The sequence below is a fragment of the Neopsephotus bourkii genome, unplaced genomic scaffold (genome assembly GCF_033783945.1).
Source record: "Neopsephotus bourkii isolate Nb327-2 ecotype Australia unplaced genomic scaffold, CSIRO-AGI_Nbou_v1 NB_998, whole genome shotgun sequence".
Classification (NCBI taxonomy): Eukaryota; Metazoa; Chordata; class Aves; order Psittaciformes; family Psittacidae; genus Neopsephotus; species Neopsephotus bourkii.
In genome coordinates this window covers 826,856-846,595 of record NW_026901490.1, presented here as the reverse complement: position 1 = coordinate 846,595, position 19,740 = coordinate 826,856, and the positions used below count along the sequence as shown (strand labels likewise).

At 43.1% G+C, this 19,740-nt stretch overlaps 1 protein-coding gene across 3 annotated transcripts in view; it reads right to left on the bottom strand.

Moving 5' to 3' along the window:
• Window positions 1–265: 265 nt before the first annotated feature.
• The window catches only part of PRIMA1 (proline rich membrane anchor 1), a 49,856-nt gene continuing 30,381 nt past the window's right edge, over window positions 266–19,740 (bottom strand). Inside the window, exons 5-6 of one of the 3 annotated variants that reach the window (XR_009726475.1) lie at window positions 7,061–7,288; window positions 266–4,706 (exon numbers count right to left, since the gene is read on the bottom strand). Coding sequence is in view for 2 of the 3 variants with exons in the window: in XM_061359899.1 (XP_061215883.1) it covers window positions 4,607–4,706 (100 nt within the window). In the remaining variant the exon portion in view is untranslated. Of the gene's footprint in view, window positions 7,289–19,740 lie in introns of all 3 variants that reach the window. The other 2 variants (XM_061359900.1, XM_061359899.1) reach the window with 2 other exon arrangements.

The window sequence follows — 19,740 nt, the reverse complement described above, 5'->3', positions numbered from 1 at the left end:
ATATACGAGTGCAGCTCCTTCACTTACGAAGCACCAGCAGTGCACATATCTGGGACTAAAACTGCAGGATTAGGCCAGACAGAATCAAAACCCAGCCAGACACAGGTGTGAGCAGGAGCTACAAGCTTCTCCAAAACCAGAACAGAAAGTATTTCAGGAAGCAGAATTAATTTGGGCAGTAAAAGACCCTGAAGCCATTCTTTCCTTCAACATTTCTCTTCAATGTGCAGACTGTTCTCAACATCATAACCAACAGGACACAGGAAACTTTTTACAAGTACATTTTTATTTAAAATAAAAATTAATTATGGTGCCTTTTTAAAATAGGGTACTGCACAATCTGTATATGCAACACAGTTTTTGGTACGGAACATACTTATTGAGCAATATCCTTAAATACTAAATATACATTAATGGCTTGTTTGAGAAACATGACAACATTAATTCTGATATTTTTTTCTCTTTAGTTATTTAACCACTGATACAGATTTCCTATAAACAATATTCATTTTCATCTGTACATGTGGTACACAGTTAAGAAGGCAGATCTTAGAATATTTACATTCATGCACGATTTAAACACAGTATTTTGCAGTTTAAAATTATATATTTCTGTTTGTACAGGGGCAGGGAGTATTGTAAATCCATATCTACCATAGGCCTGATTCTCCATTGTTTGTCAGCATCTATGGTCATGACCTGGTTGAAGCAGGAGGCCCACACTCGCTTCACATGCTGTGACCATATGGCATGCAAGACTGGACAATTAGGTCTTTGTATGGATACATATCAATATATTTATATCTTATACTTAATAGATCTTTCCTCTTTCCTTCCATGTCTGTTTTTGCATCATCTATCCAAGGTACAGATGCTTTCCTGGGCACACCGCTGTATCGGGTCTGAGCTAGGAAGGGTGGCAGGGCTGGGGCTTCAGCTCCACCTTCCTGGTGCTGCTAAGGGCTGAAAAAACTCAACACTTTGCAGCTCAGGCCCTTAAAGTGCATTCCCTGTGTGTGTCTGTTAGTGGCGATCCTTGAGAAGAAATTGTGAGTTGATGCTCACCCTCAGACTGAACACAGCAGTGTGTTGAGTCTGCCTGGAGATGGTCAGAGCAGAGCAGTTAGCTTCTGCATAGAAAGTGGCCACCTTTGCGTCTGCTAGGGATTCGGCTATTCTGTGAATAGAGCTATGCAGGACCTTTCCACCCCTCATATTCTGGTGTCTAAAAAGAAACTCAAAATGCTTGTAAAGCTGCATTTTCGATTGCTAGTTCCCCACATGCAGGGTCACTGCTTAGTGAAGCCCTTATCCATCAAACCTGTTCCTTTCCCTTTGCATTTAATTATAGCTCAGTAAGGAAGCACAGAAGGCTCTTTTAGAAGACCTTTGCAAGTAGTCTGTAGAGTGTCAAACACAACCTGAAACCACACCAGCAAACTTCAGAAATCATTCCTCAGTGACACTGCTGTTCTAGCCCCTCTTTTCTGAGCACTTACAACTGCTTCCAGTATGCTTTTCCAAGTGACTTCCCGTAGATCACCTTACATTTTGGTGCAATGTAGTCAACTGTACTTGGGCAGGAATCTAAAGGCAAAAAAAACACTACCCTGTGCAAGATTTGCCATGCAGCTGTGTCAGCGTTGAGAGCAAAAGCTCTGGACAAGCAGAGGAGCAGCTTTCAGCCTGTCTACCGCTGCTCTTCTGTGGCCAACAGATTATAAAAGCACACTGGAGAATGTTTGTTTAAGAAATATTATGGTGATTATGCACCCAAATATATTTATTTAATAGCAGGTTGGATATAAGGATAGTGTGTATCTGCCTATGCAAATAAGCTACATCTTTATCTCTCAAAATACTGCCACAGAGCTCGTATTTTTATCTTATCTTGATTATACGGATGGGTAAATTGAGGCACAGAGAGGCAAAATTACTTGCTAGTAAACAGCTGATCAGTGGCAGAGCTGAAAATAGATCCTAGTTCTCATGTGCTGCTCCTTGAAATGCTCTGCCTCCCTGATCTCCGTGGAGTTTTTACTGTTTATGTTCTCCTGAGGAAAACCTCATGGGACTTGGGGTGGGGTTTTTTGTGTTATGTCATGCTCCAGGGTTTTCTCTAGAGAGAACATTTTGCCATTGACAAAACTGAAAATCAGACAGTGTCCGTGACCATCTCTTTAGACTGTTTCTTGCAAAAACAGACACATTTTGATAGACATAATGAGCTACAAATCCCTTTTGTGATTTTGGCCTTACAGAACATGCCTTTAAAGCTGTATTAGGAAATAATTAAAATCAACAACCTTTAGGAGAAAGTGCTAATCCTGAGCGTATCATGCTAAACTCATCTGCACTCATACTTTACACCCTCAGCCAAACATGCAACCAGTCTCAAACTATGCCATGTTTAGGCAGAAACAACTGCAGTACAAAATAGAAAGGCAAACGTAAGTAACTACACCAAAATAAATGTTATAGATTAAAATATATTCCTAAAATATACTCGTGATATTTTTGTTAGAGTATTTAGGGACTTAGTGCTTTAGGCAATTAACATTTGGGATACTAGACTTGTAGTGTAAATTCTGTCGTTTTAATCCCATTTGGGATCTAAGAACATACCACTGTGTCTTGTGCAAGCACACAACGTGAGTATGGCAGGTAATGATCATACTCTTGGGCAAAGGGTTACTTATTCCCTTTCACGTTTGTAATTTCATTCACTTCTCAAGAAAGTCTAATCTTTAAAAAATAATTCTATGTAGCTAAACTTTTACATAGTGATGACAGACTAAAAAGCTAACTTAATAACTCCATAAATTCCTCAACAGCAGTATATAGCAGCATTTCATTTTACCATTGAAAAGATACTTATATTTACATACACCCTATTGTTCAATAGGTAATAGAAAACTACAGATGGGCCTGAGCTGAAACTGCTGATTTGAACATCCTGGAGCTATACTGGGGAAGGTCTGCAGAACATCATCTTCCTCTACCATCAGGCAAAGCCCTACTCCCAGCAACAGACCAACCACAGACAGGAATGCATTCAAAATCAAGGTCTGGTTTCTGCAGTTCAGGCACATCCTTATATAAAACTGAAAGTATCGGTGTGTTGCAGTACTGAGGGATGTGGCGGCCAGGGCGCAGCCACATCCTGCAGTGAGACTGGTTTGGTGCCTGGGAGTTACTCACAGACATGGAGACCGAGTGGTATCAAAGCTTAATATCCAGACAAGAAGCCAGGGTGGAAATCTGTCTTTCACTGCATCACTACTTTCAGCACAGAGGTAAATGGAGACATAGACACGGAGGTGTGAAAAAAAGGAAAGTTTTCAGGAGGTGTGGAAAGACCAGTATCTTGGCTAGTCTCACTGCCTTTATCTTAAGGGTTATTTACTGAGTCTAACCTGAGATCTTACATGAAATGAATCTGGGTGGATTCAGCTTTGCTTTATGTAGTCTGCAATCCACATCATGGAAAGTAGAACACTAAGCTATTAGACTGAATTTGGCACAATGGCAGTCTCTGCCCAGGGGACTCAGAGACTGAGTTAACATGGGCACAACCAGCTTATCAGACCCTCAGAAGTGGTCCTCCAAGGCAGAACTACAATGTCTTCAGTGGGTCAGTTCAGGAGACTCAACACTTTCAGGAAACAACACTAATCAGTGGATGAAGAGGACTTGAAAGCACTACTAGTCCTTTCAACATAATCCTGCCCAAATGCTCATGTCAAGATGTAAATAGCTTTCCTGTAGGTGTTTCCCTGGGGAATCAGCATGATGCAAACACAGAGAAACATGTAGAACTTCAAAAAGGAAAACTTTTTAAAGATAAAAAATGTGATGCAAAAATAGAGGATGATTATGAAGTAATAGCGTTCAAAGCACCACTTAATAATATCTCTCTTTCCATAGCAATGCTAACTGCTAAAATCTTACATTTTGATTTCTTTTTCCTGCAAAGTCTTCAGCCATGGAAATTGCATAGTCATCACACCACAGATCAATTTCCTGGGGTAAGTCACAAGTTCATGCAATTTTTGGTTGCTCATTGGCTTTACAGTAACATTTGTTCCCTTTTTAGTAATGAAATAATAAGAATGATAAGAATGAATTATAAGCATACAAAACTGCACAGGCTGGAGAAGCATGTAGGTGACACCTCACACCCTTGGCCCTCAGACCCATTTATAGTAAGCTGCTGTCACTCTGGCAGACCATGTTCTCTTCAAAAGATCCTATCTCAGCAGCTTTTTTTGGACACTCAATTCACACTTAAAAGTGGGGGGAAGAGAAGAAGAAGCGTGAGGCATCGTGACATAGCTTTCACAAGATGCAGCATGCAATGCTTATGCCTTTGTGAGTTCTTTTCTCCAGGCAGCCTGGGTGGGCAAGTTTATCCTCCCTTTGGAGAAGCAGCAAGCCTGTAGAGCAGCCTGCTTTACTCTTCTGAATCACTGATGCGTGCGCTATTTCTGAAATGAAGACCTTGGCCACAGAACTCCATTCGTTGCCTTATTTCACCCACCTTGCATACTCCAAGTGTGTGCTTTGAAAGTTTACCACCTCCTGTGCCTCGGTGGGGTTTTGGGGATTATACAACTGCATTGTTATCAACTGTTTTGTTGTTTTGAGGTGAGGTCATTGCATATTCAGCCTGACTGGTTCCATTCTCTTCTTTTCTCATTGGTTTCCTTGGGTGATCCCAGGTTCGGTGATGTATAGGCAGGGTTGTGGGGAGAAGAAAGGACAGAGATAAACATCTTCTTTGTCAATACAGATTGAAAGCAAGGACATATCATAATACTGAACTCTTCCTGTCTATTTTTCCCTTTCTGAACAAAGACCAAACCAGCAGTTAAATTTGTCAAGCCTCAGTGTCTACCTGGAAAGTGAGACGTTTGGTCCTAAGGCCTCATGATGAATAGCTGGTCTCCCTGTGCTAGCCTGTGTATAGATATAGGTGTGCATGTTGCATGAGATGAAGGCTGCTGGAAGGAGAGCCCTCCACCACCACCTTCATCTCTGGGGTAGACAGTGGAGTGCTACGCCAGGCTCTGCCTTTGGGCAGTCCTGGGCCTTTCTCCTCAAACAGCCAGATCATTCAAACTGAGATGATGACCAGTTGTGTCCACTGAGGACCCAACTCACTCACCAGTCATCATAAAACCATTGTGTTTGATCGCTAGAAGAGGACTCATCTGATCAGTGTAGATATGTAAATCTGTGGTGACCATCCCAGATTACTTTCACAGTCAGTGGAGAGAAACAAGTATTTTTAAAACACAGCTCAGAACAGCTTAAAGTGGATACCCAAAATAAGTCCGGTGCTTTGTGCTCAAGGCATTTGTGTTTCTCTGTATTGTCTGTGAAGAAAGGATAGTCTGCTACCCCAGATACATATGTCCATGTTCTAGGTGTCTGAGTTACTGACTGAAACATGGTACCTGCTGTAGTCTCCCAGGCCCCCAGTACCAACCACCTTTTTATTTTTGTTTGGTGGCCACTGGTAACCGCTTGGTAACCACTGATGGTAACTGTGAGACAGTTCAGCGAATGGCCAGCAAGTACGGAAAACTAACATGCATCTAAGCATCACGGAGCAAAATTGTCTTATTTGTGATTTTAATGTGACTCTAACATGGGAGGCCTGAGCATAATTTTCCTAAAAGACCATGTTACATCATGTAGGTGTTTCCCCACGACTTTTCAAAAGACCTTTATTTAAAGCTGAAGCTTTAAACATAGGAGGAGGAAAAAACTTTGTGCTTTCCACACAGATATTGCAGACATTAGTGCTTTGAGTTTAAGGAACTTCTGAGAGCAAAAATTACAGATAAATGTAATACAACAGTCAGTCTGTGCTATTGTTCTTGACATTGTTTAACAAAACAACAATTAATAAAAAATGGTTAATGACATTTAATTTCAGCAAAGTATTAATGAAAGATTTATGGAGAATTACAGGAAGATAAATTTGCTTTGCTTGTTATCTCGAAGGAAACACTTCTGATTGTGATATGTATGTCTTTTCAGCTGGTAAGAGTTAAGGTTTATTAATATTAGCCATGATTCCAGCTGTTAGAGAATGGAGATGAAAGGAAGGGGGACTAAGAGTTGTTGAGACTAAGGGTTTGTTGAACCATTTTTCAGCCATTAACATGCTGTGCCAGTCTGTATCTGTCACAAGGTCCTGTGCCTGTCTTTCGTGACATTGTAAAGCACCCATCCACCCCGCCACAACCCTGACAGAGGAATGGAGAATCTGATGGCAATACTTCTCTTACTCTTTTCAGTTCCATTTTCTTTCCCTGTCTAGCTTTCCTCTTCTTCGTGTTAAAAATATCTTCCTCTCATTTTTATCTATATTTTTGCCTTTTTTCTGGAACTGATTCCAAGATTGACTTTCTTTTCTCCTGAAAAAGTTTTTTCCTTTCTTCCCCCTTTTTTGTTTCAGCTTCTCTTCCCCAAGACCTGCCATTTGCTCTTTCCCTTCCCCAGGCTGGTCTCCCAGACATAGGCAAACTGTAGACTCTCCTAAGACGGTGAGACCTATCTGCAGACACTGGCAGAGATTGCTGGTACCACTACACCAGGGGCACTAACATGCTTTGGAAGCATGGCTTGGGAGACTTGTATGCACTTGTCACAGTAATTAAAATTGACCTATGTATTTAAAAATGCAAGAACATTTTGGCCTGATGTGATTTTCCAACTGCCCTTTTACATTAGGGCAGTAGCTCTTTTTTGTACCACTGGCTCTATGTGTCACTAACTCTTTTTTACCTCAAATTTCATTGACTGTTGATATCCAAGCATGCAAGTTGTCTTCTTACACACCAAGCGGAAAGCTTTTATCCCATTTTCTGCCTGATGAGTTAGATTATGCATCACCTTCCTACACACAATACTCCAATCCCCTTTCAGATGAAGTGCTATAGCCATGTATTTATGCACTTCCATTCCAGGTTTCCTCCTCACTTGTAAAAGGGATGTTTCAAATTAGTGAAGGAATGAGTAGCGAACTATTCATATTTGACATACTTACTTGGTGACAGGTGAAACTTGTTTGCTAACAAGTGCTTTGCATTGCTTTACAGTATGATTTGCTACACATTGTGCTTTGATGTTTAGCAAACAAATTGGTGCGCTCTTCATGCCAAACATCTGCGAATGAAAGGAGCATGCGACCCTGTACAGCTTAGTACATGCCTGAAATCATGCGTCAGAGTCCATAATGACCACTCCACCATGCATGCATTAATTTGCATGAGTCCTAAAATCAAGAAAGCATTAAACCACCATTTAATAGTGTTTTCACATCTCAAACTTAAATTTCAAATGAGGTTCTGATCACATTATAAATCATATATAAAAGAAATTCATATTGGCTTGTACCAATTCTCTGCAGAGTCCCCTGTAAAGGTGAATGTAACAATGCACGTTCAAATACAACTTGTATGATCTGTCTTTAGAAAACTTCCAAGAGGAAACACAGGTTTTGACCCTTTATCATGTCTAGTAACAAAACTCTGTATATTTCACTCTCCCTGCCAGCTTTGGCTACTGGTGTAAATTTGGTGTAGACCTGTCTGTAAGGTAGTTGTGTGCTAAGAGTACTAGGGGAGGGTTTCACCTCATGTCTCACTTGCGCACACTTCAGAAAATCTCTATATATTTCAAATCTATATATTCAAAGAAAAGATGACCAGACTTTTCATTTAAACAGGACTTTACTATGCTTTATTACTTATAGGCTTATTGAAGCTTTGAGGAGAATAAGACCATTGAGCACCATTGCAGCTTGCCTGCCCCCCCTGCATCAGTGGTGGCATGGGCTAGGTCACGTGTCTGCCTGCTGATTCCTGGGGCAAAGTGGCAGAAGGGAAGAAGCAAATCAGAAAATCAGAGAGCTGAAGATGTATTGCTTGTATGTACAATGACTTTGAAGCTCTTCTCCATATCAGTGAATATTTCATTAGCTATTAACACATAAAAATTAATAATTTTCATAGAATCATAGAACAGTTCGGGTTGGAAGGGAACTTAAAGATTATCTAGTTCCATCCCCACTGCCACAGGCAGGGATATTTTCCACTAAACCAGGTTGCTCAGAGCCCCATCCAACCTGGCCTTGCACATTTCCAGGGATGGGGCAGCCACAACATTTTGGGGGGAACTGTTCCAGTGCCTCACCACCCTCATAGTGAAGCGTTTTTTCCTTACATCTAATCTAAATCTACCCTCTTCCAGTTTAAAGCCATTACCCATTAGCCTATCTCTACGTGCCCTTGTAAAAAGCCTCGCTACAGCTGTCTTGTAGGCCCCATTGGGTACTACCCTTTGGGTAGTGAAAGGCTAGTATAAGGTCTCCTGGAGCCTTCTCTTCTCCAGGCTGAACAACCCCAACTCTCTCAGCCTGTCTTCACTGGACATGTTTATTTTCTATAAATGTGGGTCTCATGCAACACGCTGATTAGCTTCACAGGATTGGTCTGTCTTGATGTACCTCCAGCACACAGCAGAAATATCCAAGTTAGTTGTACACCAGTAGAGATCCAGCTGCAGCAGCATCTTCCTGGGTTACAAAAGTTGCCCAAGAAACAGAATAAGTATCTGTAAGTCTATTATTTTCACTCAGCTTCATCTCGTAAGCTTTGATGCTAGCAGTACCTAGCTCTTGGCTAGACTTCACTGCTGGAAGCCCAGAAGAGATGATATGTGGGCTACAATCAACACTTCAAAAACATCCTTATTTAGCAGATATGGGGAAGGAATGGAAGAATGAATTTTGTAATGTTATTCAATAACTAGACCATCTCTCTGAATAGCCTGAATGTTTATAAGAACATAGAGAATGTGAACAGAGGCTGTTTGCATCTCAGTACTGGGGATGTTCATCAAACATCTGTTTGATTCATGCTGGCCACCAGCCATTGGAGGTGAATCAGTCCTGTGAAAGCATCTGGTGGGATAAGCAAACTTACTTTCTAAGACTGGTTTGTGAACAGGACCCCTGCTAGAGGGGCTCAATGCACTAACAACAACTGCCTTCTGGGACACAGCCATAAGATTTTATGTAGCTGCCTACAACAAGCCTTGCCTAATGACTAACCTGAGCTGGACAGTCTGGTGCTATGGCCCAGACATATGGGACTCATGCTAAAGAAGGACATTCCTCTGGAGAGACTTTTCAGTGTCATGAAAAGAGAGTCACATTCTAACTTCCCCCTTTGGCTGTGTATCTATCTGAAGGGAGGATCTGGCCTGTTCAGATTGCAGTAGTTTGCTGAGCCACATGAGAAATCTAAGAAGTGGGGTTTAGTCTTCATTTATTGTCAGCAGTGCAAAGTCAGAGTAATTCCACAGACTGCTGGACTTCAGGAGGTTTTGTTCTGATATTACAGAGGAAGACCTGTCCTGAGAGACTAAGATGATGCAATCACATTTCCTAGTAAGTCTTCAATTAACCTGACTTCAGAATTACGCTCCTACACAAACACAACCTTAAGGAAGAGAAGTAGCTTTATTATTAGGATACTGGTCTATTAAGTGTAATAATTGATAAAAGTACTTTTAGTGACCCCTCGCATTACAACGCATTCTTTGCATTCCCTATAATGAGCTTTAAAAGGTTTTATTGACTGAAGGGATATTACAGCTGCCATTATCTGTCAGGCATTCCCAGCACGGAATACACTGTCAATATGTTTTTATGACAAAAGGAAAAAAATGAATGGGCCTAATGTAAAAAATGAGCTCATGTTATCAGCCTTCCAGCCCGGCAAAAAGCCTCTAAATGGGAAAAAAAAAAAGACATTACATTCATGGAAGGAAGGCACCCTGCTTTGAACAAAGCCAAAACATGTCTGGAGGGTGGCCATGGCTGTGCGCTGGCAGTGCCCTTCGGGGGTGAGCTGGACACACTCCTGCTCCTCAAAGGCCTGTCCTGCCACAGAGCAGTGTAGGCAGTTAAGGTGTGTTCATGGAGCTCAGCTCATGCTGAGCAATGCGGAAACAGCCTGGGTTTCTCAGTATATGTGTAGCACCCAGATAACTGGGATTATATGTAACTCTACTGCATTAGGTATGATCTGCCCTTGCACATCTATAATTTACAAAGAGTAGACAGCTCAAATTTCTGTCCTAATTTCTTGTAGAAGACAATAAGCGAGCTTGAAAAACCCAGTATAATGAAAAGAAAAAGGGGACGGGATTGATCTCAGGGAACTCCAGAAAGGGCATTTGAAAGGAAGAAATAGGAAGAAGCCATAGGTAAATTTAGGCTGGAGATGCAGAAAAGCTTCTTTTACTCTCAGAAAAATAACGGTTTGAACTGAGACTGCTGGAAGAGGGAAAAGGAGAGAGGGAAAACTATACAGCTTCAAGAATGACACTGATATGTTTATGGAATGGATCAAATGCCACAGTGCTCACAATACTGGGGACAGACAGGGTAACCCAAGCACCTTGTTCCAGCTCCATGTTACTCATATGTCTCAGCTGCCATCCTGAAATATCAAAGATGGAATATCAATTGCTTCAGGGAACTTAAACAACCAGTGTAACAGGAGAAATCTTTTCACTGAACTTCAGGTGCAGCCTCAGTTTCCCTGGGATTGATTCTCAGTGATCAAGGAAATACCTATGGTCAGAGCTGGACACAGGGTGCGTTGCTCTTCTATGGCAACTGGGTCTGGATGGTGGCTGGGAATGGGTAACTGCTGATGATGAAAGCAGTACACTCTCCTACCTTCCCCCCTGCCGTTTCATGCAGATCAGAAATGGGAAAAAAACACAATTTCCTGGAGCCCTTCTGTGAACATCCTCCAGACAACAGCAGGCTGGACCTATTACTGCAGTAGTGGCATTATGCATCTCACTAAATCAAAGTCATGGAAACTGTGTAATGCTGGACAACAATTTAAGGCTGCCCCCAAACTGGACTGTGCACAATCTCTGGGCTTTTGTGCCACAAGCTGAATGACTATGCAAGTCTGAGTTTTCGTTTCTGCACACGTGTGACACACACAAAAGTGAGACATGCACATTCTCACAGGTGCTGGCATGAAGGCAACAAACACTCCTCTGCTTATGTGGCACTCAGAAATACAAAACTACCAGTGGAAGCCCAGAGACCTTTCTCTTAGTCTTTTAAAATTCTCCAGTCCTTCTGGAACAGACTGAACACCACCTATCACTACTCAATGCTTTCTACCTTCAAAGTGCTTGACAAACATGTATTAAGAAATCCGGAGAAACATGGCTTTCAAGGGCCCAGCTGTACCAATCCTGATCAATACCTTGCTTTTTTTATATAGACAACACATCTAAACATATACATTGAACAAGACATAACTACCTACCTGCTTCTGCTCAGCTACAGTGAGGTCAGTAAAAGACATCTATAAACTATTCACCTGGGTTCCCAATTAGAAGTTGTCCTTGGGCAAAATATATCAATCACAGTATCACAGTATGTTAGAGATTGGAAGGGACCTCAAAAGATCATCTAGTCCAATCCCCCTGCCGGAGCAGGAACACCTAGATAAGGTTTACACAGGAACGTGTCCAGGCGGGTTTTGAATGTCTCCAAACAAGGAGATTCCACAACCCCCCTGGGCAGCCTGTTCCAGTGTTCCGTCACCCTCACTGAGAAGAAGTTTCTTCTCAGGTTTAAGTGGAACCTCTTGTGCTCCAATTTGTACCCATTACCCCTTGTCCTTTCATTGTTTGCCACTGAGAAGAGCCTGGCTCCATCCTCGTGACACTCCCCCTTTATATATTTATATACACTAATAAGGTCACCCCTCAATCTCCTCTTCTCCAAACTATAGAGACCCAGCTCCCTCAGTCTTTCCTCATAAGGGAGGTGCTCCACTCCCTTAATCATCTTAGTTGCCCTGCGCTGGACTCTCTCCAGCAGGTCCCTGTCCTTCTTAAACTGAGGGGCCCAGAACTGGACACAATATTCCAGATGAGGTCTCACCAGGGCAGAGTAGAGGGGAAGGAGGACCTCTCTCGACCTACTAACCACCCCCCTTCTAATACAACCCAGGATGCCATTGGCCTTCTTGGCCACAAGGGCACAGTGTCGGCTCATGGTCACCCTGTCGTCCACCAGGACCCCCAGGTCCCTCTCCCCTACACTGCTCTCTAACAGGTCGTTCCCCAATCTATACTGGAACCTGGGGTTGTTCCTGCCCAGATGCAGGACTCTACACTTTCCCTTGTTATATTTCATCAAGTTATTCCCCGCCCAACTCTCCAGCCTGTCCAGGTCTCTCTGGATGGCAGCACAGCCTTCTGGCGTGTCGGCCACCCCTCCCAGCTTAGTGTCATCAGCAAACTTGCTGATAGTACACTCAATTCCCTCATCTAAATCATTGATGAATATATTAAATAATACTGGTCCCAGTACGGACCCTTGAGGCACTCCACTAGATACAGGCCTCCAACTAGACTCCGCCCCATAGACTACAACTCTCTGGCTTCTCTCCTTCAGCCAGTTCACAGTCCAAAGAATGGCAGACTGCCACGTGCAGCACCTCACTTGGATGTGTCTGCAGTCTTGGAAGCTTGACTACCCTACGTTCTCCTACAAATGGACCTTGAGCTTGTTTGGAGGTTCTAGCAGGGGAGCGCAGATACCGTATACCCGTGACCGATGAACGGTACCGCCTCTATCGGGGAAGGTCGTCCTCTTCGACCGAGCGCGCAGCTTCGGGAGGGACGCACGTGGAGCGGTGAGGGAGGAAGGGGACACCCGCCTAGCCAGCCAGATCAGCCGAATCAACCCTGGCGATCAATGGGGTGACAGGTGTCACAGCCAGATCGCCCTCACATCCAATATTGTATGGGAAAGTAGAGGTGGGAAAAGGTGCAGGAATACCATGCCTATAAGTTGGTTGGCTGTTGATGCCCTGTGCTCAAGGTCAGAATGAGCAATAGTGCTGGAAAATGTGGGGTTGGAATAATAAGGGGCAGGGAGAGGAGATGAGCAAGGGCTGCTCTCTTGCTGTCTCAGAAGGACAGTATGTCTCTCACCAGCCAAGTGACTGTAGATATTGCCATTTTAGGCAATGGACTTTTCCATTCCCCAAACAAAGTTGATCTGTGCTACTTTGTGCCCAGAGCACTCAGCAAGTCCGTCAAAGACCTTGGTATCTACACAATGACTTGGTTTTGTGCAGGGCTGTTTGGCCTTAGAGACCAATTGGCTTTTTGGGAGTGATTTTGGGAGCAATTGGCTTTAGACAATTGTAACTGCACAATTTTTGAGGAGAGTCTTCAGTTCAGCTCAGAGCTACTGAAGGGAAGAACCAGGTTAGCCTGCAGTTTCCCCCTGCTCAAGTGTGTTAACATCTTTCATAAGGTTTCATGCTACTGTCTGTAGAAGCAGACACCAAAGCTGGCACCATTTCTCTGGCTCCTTGTTTAGCCTCTTTTTAAAGGCCAGAATAAGGAATGACCCTATTTTCCCATAGTCGCCCTGCACACAGCTAGGATCAGACCCTGCACATCAGACCCTGTTAGTGCTTCACTCCATTATCTGGCACTGGTTTAAGGAATGGATGTCATGATGCCCATCTCCACAAACACTGACATGGACATTTTGCCAACAACTCTACAAGACAGACAAACCAGAGCATCATTCTCCAGCCCAGCCATACTGTAGGGAGTGGCCACATGCCTGCTGACAGAAGGGACACCAGAGTCAGAGTGAGCTAAGCATGTGGCAGAGCAGGACCACCCCTTCTCCCACCCAAAGCTCTGCCCATGTGGACTTACTGCATGTCTTGCCTTCCACGTAAGGCTGTCCTGAGCAAGGAGCTGTGTGCTGCTTAGCAACCCCAAAGCATGATCAATATTTAGCAGTAAGTATGGGGGTGCAGAGAAGGAAGGACAGAAGGGGCAGAAATCAGACCATGCAGCCTCAGGTGGTGGCGGCACAGCTGCAATGGGCTGGAGAGTGGCTGCAAGTGATCCATGTGCACTAGAGGAGCATTGAAGAACTGCAATGAGGGACCCTGTGTGCACCCTTTCACTCCCCAGGCAGTGTGGCTGCATGGCAGCAAACAGCACAGCAAGGCAGCGGTGTGTGTGATCTGACCTCCCTTCACAGCAGTGGGGACCCATGAAACCAGATTGTGAGGACAAGCTCCCCTGAGCCTTCCTTTATCAGCACGTGAGGGCATGGAAAAGCTGAGATCTTGTTTGCACACCTTGTTGTGACTCATTGTACAAAGGTGCGAAACTATGCACACAGATTACAGTGGGAAATAACACTGCCATGGGCAGATGCCTACCTCTGGCTGATGGAAGCATGTCTGAGCACAGCTCCTGCTCTTCCCTGAGCTCTGCCTTTCGCTTGAATCTCTGCACACTGCACTTTGGGTTAGAGCCAGGCATCAAAGTCAAAATTGGTAGAAGCCATGAATTAGAAGAGCCAAGGGCAGGGCCAACCCAGGGCTTCTGGCCAGAAGCATGCTGAAAGGTCCAGTGGGAAGGGGTACCTTCTGCATGGTCAAATTCAGCGCAACGTGGGGGTGATGCAGAAAAGAAGAAAGGACAGAGACTGGGGAGCAATGGGGCATGGACACAGGGCTGAGAGGTGCTCTGAACAGTCCCAGTCATCTTGAAGGTAGCTGAATGCACGTGATGAATAGGGGACTGACTGGAGCTTAGCTGCTCCACAGTCGGGTTTGGCTTCTTGTAACCCTGAGGAAGATCAAAAAGAGTTTGGGCAGAGCCTGCCTGGGGCAGTGTGGGACACACAGGAACTTCTGGGGCTTTCCCATACTTTCCTGGCTTTCTTGTTCCTACCTTTTAGGATTTTAGACATCCTGCAAATCCACTGTGTCCACTAAGCCCACTGGGAGTTGCAGTTGTTCAGCCACTGGAGAAATCAGGCTTTACTGCTTTTACTCAAGATACACTGCAAATCTTTTGTGGAAAGCAAAAGGATGCAATAAAAGCACTCAGCAGGTTCCTATGGGATTCTCGTTGTGTAGAGGGAATTTCTGAGTGACACAGAGTAATGGAGTAATAGATCCGCCAGCCTACTACCATGGGAACATTTTCCTCTGAATCATAAAAAAGATTGCCCCAGACACCCTAGGGTGCTGCTGGGCTCTTGCAGGCTGTAACAAACACAGTCCTAAGCTCAAATATCCCAGATACAAGCCAGTAACTTTCTTTAAATATCCCTACACATTGTACTGGGTATATCTCAGCCAGGGCTGTGGCTTTTCACCACCAGGGTCAACCACAAATGCCCTTGTGTCAGCTTGTAAAAACTATGGTTGGCTTAAGAATGTAATGGATTTCTAAGAAACCTTATTTTATTCTTTTTTTTTTTTTTTTGCCTTGTATGACCTTGGGTATGTAAGAGCCTTGAAATCAGTTTTTACACTAGATGGCGAAGAGAACTCTGATCTCAGATTTATTCAGATTTCTCCAGAAGTTATGGCTTCAAGAAAAACTGTAATAATAAACTCATGGTACACCTGGCAACTCTTTTGTATGTTTCAAAGCTCCAGTATCCACTTGTATCTTCAATTTGTGCTGGAGTAAATCAGGAATATTTCAACCAATACAATTAGACTAGCACGAGCATTATATTCTGGCATGAGCCTGTAAAACCCACTCACAGCTATCAGAGTTGCATGGAGGCAGTGACTGTATAATACTTGAATCTACTGCAAGACTTCTGCTCATTCAATGTGGTACCCTCATCTGCAGCACAGAAAAGTGAGAAGTTTGTTTCTGATCACAGTGAAAAGTTAATTGATCACAGGATAGACCATAATGGTCTACAGAGTCCTGTTGGCATCTTTGTCAGTATACCACAAATCAGGAGTGAACAAGTGCACAATGACCCACAGGAGAGGATCCTGTGAAACAGCTGGACCACTTGTTTTATGCTAAAGACTAAAGCCTTCTGAAGGCTTCCCATATTCCCAGTTATGAGAAACATCTTGGTATAACTTAAAAGAGAGAGAGAAATCCTGCCTTATAACAGTTATGCAAACATGTATTAATTATAAAAATCCCAGATTGACAGCACTGAAGAGCAGATCCTCCTGCTTATCTGACCAACATGTACTGCATAGGCAACAGGAAAGCAAACTGCTGCACAGCACCACCCGTGTGAGTTGGCTCAGCCATCTCTCCAAACGAAAGGCTGTTTTATCCACTTTACTCCTCAGCCTTTGATCTGTCAAATGAGCCTGCTAGTTAGTAGGAGCAATATTTCTGCTATTTTACTTAAAATTGAGGTTTATCTCATGTATGCTACCCTGGAAACTGTTGCATAACCAACACCCAGATTTCAATACTGTTTGGAAGAACAACTGATTTTCCTTGTACTAGCAGACAGTTTCCATCAAGCAAAGCTACATTTAGCTTAAAAAATAGCGATAGTTTGAAAGAACACAATAAAACTAACAAGAACTCAGAGAGGTTGTGGACTCTCCATCTGTGGAGATATTCAAAACCCAGATGGACACTGACCTGGGCAACCTGCTGTAGCTGACTGTTAAAGCAGAGGTTTGGGCTAGAGGATCTCAAGTTGTCCCTTCCAACCTCAACCATTCAGTGCTTCCATGAACTCATTTCTTGATTAAAAAATGGTATCTTTTGCAGAAAGATTGCTCAGAGTATTTAAATTGTCATTAGTAGATAATCTGTAGTCCAACGATTCACCACTGGGAGATGACTAGGCATAGAGGCTAAGCAACCCAAGGAGATGTTGGGCTTTGGTTAGAGGTGACTGAAGACCTGGACAGTGATGCTCAGTGGCAGATGCTGATCCAGTTGTTGATAAACATCAACATTCAGTCAGTGGAAAAAATAACCAGCATACAGTATGGCGGTCTTTTCCTTAGATTTTCCAGTATTTTGAAGTTTGTCTTTCAACTGCCTTCAGTGACATTCTTATGTCTTCCTGATGAAGACTGTATGCCCTTTTAAATGGCACTTCTTAGGGGTTGACCTCTTTTGCAGAGTTGAACTAGTTTGAGGTCAACAAATTGAACTAAAGATGCAAAGATCTGCCCTCACACATCTTCTACTTCCTTTTGAGCACCATGAGCGCGTCTGCTCACCACAGCCCCACTCCCACTTACTCGCCTCCTTAGGAGAGCCTCAGTGTTTTCCCCTTGCAAGCATCTGCCTCATTTTGTCAAACAAAACCAACTTTTGAAACTTTGTTCCTGCTACTGAAACTAGACCTTGCAGTATACAGTGTCCATAAATTATACACTAATGCAAAGTACCCTAGAAAATACCTGAGCAATGAATTTTAAGACAGTTCAAATATGACTTGTTCTTTTATTTCAGCACAATGTTTTCTTCCATTTAATTACTATCTGAAGGTGAACCCAGTGCCTATTCAAGGAAATTCATTTGTAGACATTTATGGTACCATTCTCTCAGGCTCTGGAACACATACAAAACAGTGGCTTGACAAAAAATAGTGAGTAAAAGCTATACATGTAAAACTTTGCTGCCATCAGCCTGGCTTTTCTGTTGACTTAGCAAGAGGACTCTTTTGTCAGCAAACCCTGTGGTACATCTGAGAGCAGAAGAATACATCCTACCTAAATTCCATCAGAGCCAAGGAGTCACATCCTTAGGTACAATGGGCTACTCATGAGTCATCTCAGACTGTATGGATGTTCAGAAATATTAAATACAGGTTCTCCACATGCTGGAAAACCATCAGAAACACGTCTTGCCATGTTGCATAGCTGGGGCATCAGCTGGCATGGAAACCAGGAGGGTCAGTTTTGCTTTCCCCTTAGCAGGGAAACCTCCCCTTAGAGGTTTCAGAGATGGCTCTAGTATCGTAATTTATACAGGGAGCCAGGGATTTATTTTTCCCTTTTATGTAACTATCTTACTCCCCACACAGGCACTAACAAACCATGAGCGGCAGAAACAGGATTATATACTGCAGGTCCCTCTCCCTGCAACGTCAGTTGCTTATTTACCAAACAACTCTTGTTAATCCTCTTTACTGTGTTTGCTTCCCACTTCCCTCCAGCCTTACTGTCTTACTCATTACTATTACTATTATTATTGCTCAGGTACTTGGAGATGCTAAAAAAATCGCTTAAAAACCAGCTATCTCCAGAGCTGATTAAAGAAACTGATCTCCACTGACTGTTTTTGAGTCCACACTGATTTATACCAGATGAGTATTTGTTAGAGCTCCTGGCATTCATGGTGCACTTGCCGAAGTCCACAAACCATGTAATACTGAAATGATCCAGCTTTCTCCTGTGTTAGTTTATGAACTGTCCTTGGACGTCCTGCTTTTACTTCTTGGTGACAGTCTTCCAGGGAAAGACAGAATGGCAGGATTTTACAGAGAGAGACATGGAAGAGAAATACCTGGAGGTATTCCAGATTTTGAAGCTGTTTTTCATCTGCTCCTGCTATGTATTACAGAAATCACTGGTTGTGAGATCACTTTCCTTAACCATCAAATGAGCACAAAAGTTCCACTGCTTACAGTGGATCTCAGCCTTAGCCAGTGATTAAGGCTGTTCTGGAAATCTACAGATGTCAGACTGCAATTGCTGCCTATGCTAAGTGCCAACCCTTAATTTTTTTTCTAATGTGCCATGGAAAAGTTTCTTAGGAGAAAATTTACTTTTTTTTTTAAAAAAGGAAATACTCCTCTGTCACCAAGACGAGAGAAAATAGCTGTTTCTCCACTGCCAGACTGAGGGTGCTATCATGATGTGGGTAACCGTGCTACAGCACAACACAGTATCACATCCTATCTCTTCTGGTGTTTGATCTATGAAGCAGCACACACCTGTACCTGGTATGCCAGTCATGCAGTGTCCAACACTGCAGATGCTAGCATCACACCCAGGAAATTTAGAGACTGCTTTAAGAGCCTTTGAAGAATCGCCCCATATGTATCTTCCCAATAGTTTAACCTGTCTAGTAGTTCCCTGAGGATTAAAGATGATTGGCACATTATGGTATTAGTTCCCTCAGGGATCAGAGAGATCAAGTCCATCCACTGGAATGGAATTCAGCATTTCTTACAACCATTTAATATTGAGAGAACCTCAGCATTTCCAGGGGAGATGCAGAGATGGAGGTAGCAGCAAGCTTGCTTAGCTCTGGTAGTTATTTTATACAAAGAAGCACTGATCCTCTAGGTTGTATTTTATCACAAAACCCCTTAATGCCTAAAATCAGAGATCTGCTGAAGTTTAGCTTTTAGTTTTTACGAGAGAAAACAAACAACCCACAAGAAACATTTTTTATACAGATTGAATAAAAATACAGTGGAGTTACGATACTTCAAGGTCAGTCACTTCCTCTCTTCCTGCTACAGGAAAGCAGACATGAGAGAGTTTGATTAGGTCTCGCCCTTTGAAACCAGTAAATGAGATTTTAACTTGAGCACAATAGGATTTTTGTTTTTCTTTCTACTACAAATTTGATTCTTATGAAAGTGAGGGATTAATACAACAGATCCAAGCTCTGTGAGAATAAATCTCTGCCTGTATTTTCCTACGAAAACATTTAACTCTTGCTACACTCTACAACCAGGTGACTGCTGTTACTTCAGTCTTCAGCATCTCTTCAGTGGGGGGGAGAAGACAGATCTGTCAGAGATGCTGCAATGACAGAGGTCCTAGGTCCAGGAGATGCACAGGAACAAGGACTAAGGGGATGATTGGAGAGGCCAGCTGGTGG